At 42.0% G+C, this 7,127-nt stretch overlaps 1 protein-coding gene across 1 annotated transcript in view; it reads left to right on the top strand.

The window, feature by feature from the left end:
• The first annotated feature begins 4,139 nt into the window (after positions 1–4,139).
• The window catches only part of LOC143292739 (transient receptor potential cation channel subfamily M member-like 2), a 48,658-nt gene continuing 45,670 nt past the window's right edge, over positions 4,140–7,127 (top strand). The window contains exons 1-2 of the mRNA XM_076603277.1: positions 4,140–4,215; positions 4,987–5,850. Of these exons, the coding sequence (XP_076459392.1) occupies positions 5,146–5,850 (705 nt within the window). The 5' untranslated portion in view covers positions 4,140–4,215; positions 4,987–5,145. The remainder of the gene's footprint in view (positions 4,216–4,986; positions 5,851–7,127) is intronic.

Raw genomic sequence — 7,127 nt, forward strand, 5'->3', positions numbered from 1 at the left:
TAATGTTGCTGGACAGCGGTGTTAGATCTACCGATCCGTTCATCGATTTCTAGTCGCCGATGTCGCAGTGCCGTGCCGTGCCGTGCCGTGCCGTGCCGGGCTGGGCTGTGCTGTGCTGTGCTTGCTACGGCAGCGCCGCAGTCAGTTGGGTTGGGTTGTCCGTATACGTTTTGGTTTGATTGGAATGCGTTGCTGGGTCTGAATTGTTTTTGTTCGATACTTGACCTTGTCAGGTGCGAGTTCGAGGCGTTATTTGAACGAAAGGTGTATACAATTATTTGATATTGTGCAATGGAATTGTTGCTTATATAGTTTTATGTTTTGGTGGGCTGAACTAACAAGTGTCCCGGGGTCCAGCGCATGCAATAAGTGTGTGTGTGTGTGTGTGTGTGTGTGTGTGTGTGTGTGTGTGTGTGTGTGTGTGTGTGTGTGTGAGTGAGTGAGTGAGTGAGAGAGAGAGGGAGGGAGGAAGAGAGCACGAGAGAGTCAGTCCTGGAGTAAATGCGGTCACTATTTTATAATTCCTTGCCACCCCCACCTCCACCCCCACACACTGTAGCTTCTTCTCTTACCGTGACCCCGCCGTGCATGGGTTACGTCTGCGGGATCCACCTGTTGCGTTGCCTGTCTGTCATACTAACTTCGATAATCGATATCGGTTCCCGAAGCTGTGTTTCCACTATTCAAATTAAACATCGTCTTCACTGCCATGTTATGTTACAAGCATATCATTTGTTTTACTGCGGCTATCATTAATTTACACGCATGCATGTCAGTACAATAATCTATACGTATAATGGCCACAGCCACATCTCCATATCCAGATAACTTGACAGGCAGACAGACTGACGGTGGGTTAAAAATCAGGACTGGGCATGGAAGTCAAAGATGACTAAGTCGATCGACTGATCGTTTACTGTACCCTGCAGCATAACTTGATGATGGAGTATTTGCCTTTTAAACAGTAACACAGGTAGAAGCAGCATTTGTAACGACTGGTGATCAATGTATGATTGTCAATTTTGCAGTCTGCTTGACATAACACGTGTCTTGATCGTGCTAGTTTGCATTTGGCCTTCTTGCCAATGAAGACAAGATTGGAATCACTCGGCCGTTCACTTCATAGTTTAACGTAACATATATTTTTCTTGTACAATTTTGAATCTAACCAGTATAATGTATGACGTACATAACTGACGCAAAAGGACACCCTTTAAGTGTATGTATCTATACTTGGACCGTTTTTGTTTGTTTTGTTTGTTTTTGTTTTTTTTCTGGAGCCGGAATGAGTGTGCTCAAAACGAAAGCATGGGCCGGTTACAGCTACCATGAATAATAATAATAATAATGGTATTTGTATAGCGCTAAATCTTGTGCATAAACAAATCAAAGCGCTTTCGCACCAGTCATTCTCACGCAAGCATAACTCTAAAACTGAAAAAAACTAAAAAGACAAGGAAGAGGCAGGGAAGGGAGGCTACTTTGGGAAGAGGTGGGTTTTAAGGCCAGACTTGAAAGAGCTGAGTGTGGAGACTTGACGAAGCGAAAGAGGAAGTTCATTCCAATTGCAAGGTCCAGAGACAGAGAAAGAACGGTGGCCAACAGTCGAGAGTTTGAATCTGGGTATATGTAAGTGGAGTGGATCCGAAGCTGATCGTAGTGAGCGAGATGGAGTGTAGAGGTGAAGGCAGGCACAGAGATAGGAAGGGGCTGATTTGTGAATACATTTGTAGCATAGAGTGCTGATCTTGTACTTTATTCGGTGTGAGACAGGGAGCCAGTGGAGATGTTGCAAAAGAGGAGTGGTGTGCTCAGATCTTTTCTTTCTGAGGACGAGTCGGGCAGCAGAATTTTGTATGCGCTGAAGGGACTGAATGGATGAAGCAGGCAAACCAGACAATAGAGAGTTACAGTAGTCAAGGCGAGAGAGAATGAGAGAAACGACAAGTCTAGATGTTGCGTCAGTGGACAGATATTTCCGGATGGAACTGATGCGCCGCAGTTGACAGTAGCAGGATTGACATGTCTGATTGATAAATGTTTGCATGGACAGTGTGTTGTCAAGGACAACGCCGAGGTTCCTGACTGAAGTGGACAGAGGGATGGATGTACTGCCAAGTTTGATTGTATTAGTTGTAATGGAAGAGAGTTTTTGTTTAGTTCCTATGATCATTGCTTCAGTTTTGTCCGCGTTCAATTGTAACTTATTTAGAGTCATCCAATTTTGAATATCCAGGAAGCAGTTAGATGTTTCTTGCAAGAGCGACAACAGTTTTTCAGGTGTATCACTCTTCTGGAGTTGAGTGTCATCAGCGTAAGAATGATGACTGACATTATGGCGGTTGATAATTTCAGCGAGAGGAGCAGTGTACCATGATCTATCCACTAGTAACTTACAGGAAGAAAAACGCCGTTTTTAAGTTGTGACCGACTCGAAAGAATGTAAATAATTATGCTGGTATATGTACATATGTACGCTTGATACATGAGTTTAACAAAGCCTCCGAGCAAGACCTGCGGAAACGGCTTGAAAGACCATCGGATACCACGGGCAAGAGGAGATGGATGATGATAGTGGAGTCTGAGTGGTGACGGTGACTCAGTTCATCTCCTCAAGAAGCGGAGCCAGGGGATTAAGAAAGTAGGTTTGTGTTTGTTTATACCACATTTAATTATGTTCCTGTGATTTAAATCACTGAATATTCGGCAGTCACACCGTGCAGTAAAGCTGCTTCAGTTTGTACATGCAGTACACTGACATCAGGGCATATATTAGAGTGAACACGTGATGTTATAAGTTATTTTCTTGTGGAACAGTGAACCCCGTATGTCTCGCCCGACTTTCAAGTATTTGAAGTGCACGTCGTTAGGTCGCCAAAAACAGTGTCTGCGAATTTTAACTTGAGCAGTCCATTAATTACTACCGAGAACTCAGTCGCCGCAAGATATCTTTGCCGGGCAAGAAGGAGACTGAGGAAGATTGCTTGACGAACTGTCAGTCTAAAAATAGAGCCCATCACATGTGACATACCCGTAACTTAACATGTCCCACACATAAGTAACTCGATCAGAAGCGCTGCGTGGCGCCGTGGAAACACAAAGGGTCGCAGGTGTCCTTGCATCAGAGTCGCCCAGCTAGAGAGATGTTTTAGAAGTAGGGAAAAAAAGGCGATGATTGCACTTAGCCAGTTGAAGTCTGAAACAAATCTAGTCCTTATTAACTGATCTCAGTGGGGCAAAGACTGACGAAGAGATGGAATGGGCGCAACCGCCGGCCGGCTCCTTCAGGTATACGATGATGCAGCTGCCCTCTCCCTTAATTCTTACCTCTCTTGCATTCTATCTCTCGAAGAGAGTGTGTGTGTGTGCGCGCGCGCGCGTTCGTGCGGCGTTAATTATTAGTACCTTGTTTTGCGTTAGTGTTAAAATCACCGCCAAACGAACATGCTCACGCAGTTAGCATAAATATTTTATGTGACAGTAACTGATAAAATGCATATCACGTGTAGTTAATGTCAGCCCCATGTCCGAACTGACACTGTGATGCGACAAAGAATAAAACAAACAATATATATATATATATATATAAAGAGAAAGAGAAGAAGAAGAAGAATATATTACAGCCGCTGCTGGTCCGAGTCAGTCGCGGGTCGCTGTGTGGAAATGATCAACTGTCGGTGACCTCCCGCGTCAGTTGTGAGTCCGAAAGGATTCACGGCATTACAACTGATAAATCAGTAACATTCAACAGAATTTTAAGGAGTCAACACTTATTTTCCATAAACTGAAGGCACATCAGTTCAAACCATTGCTGCTCGCTGGTAGTTTGAATGACATACCTTTTTCTTAATTGCAGAACTGACTTCAGGTACTCAGTGCTTGTTTGTTTTATTTTCTCTCCCGCACTGCCACTCCCTTCCACATCAGAGTTCAGTTCATTAAATTATTAACTTTCTTTTCTATTCTTGTTTCAAGCAGAAAGGGCTAACATGTATACAGCTAAAAGAAACAGATGTCAAACTGAATAACAGAAGTAGATAAAAGCAAAATACAAGGAGACATCAATCGCCGAAACATCATTTGTTCCGTTTCGTATTTTAAGACACTAGTTTCCTCAGATACAACATGGCGGGTGTCAACAATGATCACCTCAATAACGTAAACAAACGAATGTTTCGAAGTTGAGAAACTGTTCCGTCTGTTTTTGTCCGAAATGTATGTTAAGTCCTAGTTTCATGGCTTAAAGTTAATGCACTGGAAGATGCCCGGGAAGTATTACATTCTTTCCCTGTGTGCAATATGCATGCCATTGGAAAACACAATGACTTGAAGCCGAATGGGAAGAGCGTTGGACTTGAAATCCGATGGTTCTGTCTTCGATCGATCGATCGATCGATTTCTCGTGTGTGTGTTTGTGTGTGTGTGTGTGTGTGTGTGTGTGTGTGTGTGTGTGTGTGTGCGTGCGCGCGCGCGCGTGTGTGTGTGTGTGGCAAAATAACGTGTTGATTGCGGCTACACAACAGAAGAAGAAGTGTGTTTGTGTATTCTCTTGCCACAAGAAGGCAGTGGATATTGCCCTTAGCAGGGAATCATTGCCTCTTTAGCAGGGTCGATCAGTGATGCTGGTACTCGTGTGAATCAATTAACAACTGGCAATGGTCATATTCAAAAGGGTAAAATGTGGATAATCTTTAAGTTTAACATGGGCATTTGATATTCTTCATGAAGGGGATTAAGACACTAGCATGTGCGCGTGCATACACACACACACACACACACACACACACACACTTTTCTTACTGTTTCCAGGACTTTGCATTCATTATGACAAAACTAAACAAAAAGTGACCTGGCCGACAGAGCTATGTCAACTGGACAATGTCACATAAAGACACATGTACATATACATTGAAAGAATAACTGATATCTTAATGGGAATTTATCATGACATTTTCCATGTGTCGTCTTTTGGTTTTTTGTTTTCAGAAATATTGGAAGTGAACAAAAAAAGTGACATGGCTGACTGACAAAATAGGCTGTACCATGCACATCTCCATATGGCATTGAAACCTCCCAGTCGTGACACTGATTTTGAACATTGTGAATTCTGTTTGTGAACGTCTGTGTTGATCACACGAAAACTTAATGATGAGTGGTGATCCAGGACAGACGGCCTTTTTACCAGGCATCCAGAAGCCACCACATCATTCTCAGGAACACAGTAGCCAGAGGGGAAGATCACAAACCCCACGTGCACGGCCTTTAACTCGACAGCTATCCACTCAGTGGAAGTTTGACATGTCTGGCAATGCTGCAACTCCCCAGGCTGTTCCCTCTCCCTCCTTGGATTCAGCAAAACTGCCAGAAAAGTTGAATGAAAGCAGCGATGACATTTTACAAAAAAAAGCAGTGGGACAGAGTTCTCTTCAAGATGGTCAGACACCAGAACATCTCCAAAAGCCTCGGAACAAGGAGCGCAAGAAGGGAAAGAAAAGTCATCGCGAGGCAATGGGCAAGGGTCGAAAAGCAAAATCTTTGGAATTTATTTTGGGTCATTCATATCCAGGATTCCAAAAAGATGATGATGATGCAAACCAGCAGCAAGATCCAGTTCCAGGTTCTTTAAAAGATGATGGATCATACAGCTTGGCAGAGAGCAGAGAGAGTTCTGTTAAAACGCGAAGCATTCTGCGCATGAAGTCCTCAGCAGGTAAAGCTTCCAGTGGAATGAAGATTGAAAAACGTAGCGAATCATCTGTGTCATTTTCATCTGGGAAGAGCCGATATTGGCTTACAGGTTCAAGAAAACCATCTGCAATACCTGCAGTGACAAGGAGAAATCTAAATCAGGTTTGTCAAGTTTGCGTTTCTATTGATAAGATCATATACAACTGAAAACAGTGTGTGTGTGTGTGTGTGCATGCATGCGTACTTGTGTACATGGTTGCCTCTGTGTAAAGAAAATATAGGATGGTAAAATCTTTTTTAGTTAAAGACAAAATGTCCATTTACAGTTGAAACAAATTAAAGACAAAACATTTTTATAAGAAAAAATATGTGTTACCAGTCAATTTAAATGAATGATTAGAAAAAATAGATGTCTTGTCTGTGTGCCTAGTTTGCTGTTTTCTTTCTGTCTTGCTGTCTTTTTCTCTGTCTTTACTCTTCATGTTATCCTTTATCTCTGTTTCAATGGACATATATGTGTGATTGCACATACAAATAACATACACCCCCTGACACACACAGACACACACAGACACACACACACACACAGATAGACACACACACATGCACATGTGTTCTGTATTTGTTATTATAAAGCTTCGGGTTAAAAGAAAAAGAAAAAAAAAGTCCTAACGGCAAATTCGAACTCTGCGTGTTCAGGTGAGAAGAAACTGTCTTACCCATTACACTCATGTGGCTCCTTAACTGGCGTTCAAAAAGATAATATTTAAACATGCTTTTTAAAGGGCGATAAATCGATTGCGGTATTCGCAGTGAGAATGCTGTTTAAATCATATTATTCTGGTGTATCTTGGGCATTCAAAAAATCTTTAAGGGCAATTAAAAATTCCTTTTAAGTCCGCGGTAAAGGAGACGTGGCTATCGCGGCAATCACACTGCAACATTTAGCCGTTTTCTCTGGATCTAGATAGATGTACAAGTTTAGTTACACCCGGTTGACACGGTCGATTAAATTTCTCTTTTATGTTCATTCTAGTTTTATAGTTTTAAAGTTGATATGAAAATTGAGTATTTTGTTAAACTTATAACATGTAGAGCCAAGTACAAGTATTTCTAAACGTCTTATGAAGTGAAAAGGACTTCATTTTGAGAAAAGTCAAGACTGGAAATTTTTACGTTTCATCAATTCAAGGGTATTAACTCTCATGGTTTATTATTTTTAACTGTGAATACCGACTGATTCTGTGAATATTTTTATGGCAGTTTGGGGCACAATCCAGTAAGTGGTGAGGCATTCACAAATCTTTCTCTGAATAAATATTTAACGGTCTCCTTCTCCAACTTTCCGTCACATGTTATCGTGTACGTTTGCGTTTGTGAAGAATATGAGCACGCGCTTTGAATATGTATGAATACGTGTACGCAATTGATTTTTGCCC

This window comes from Babylonia areolata, chromosome 18 (genome assembly GCF_041734735.1).
Source record: "Babylonia areolata isolate BAREFJ2019XMU chromosome 18, ASM4173473v1, whole genome shotgun sequence".
Classification (NCBI taxonomy): Eukaryota; Metazoa; Mollusca; class Gastropoda; order Neogastropoda; family Buccinidae; genus Babylonia; species Babylonia areolata.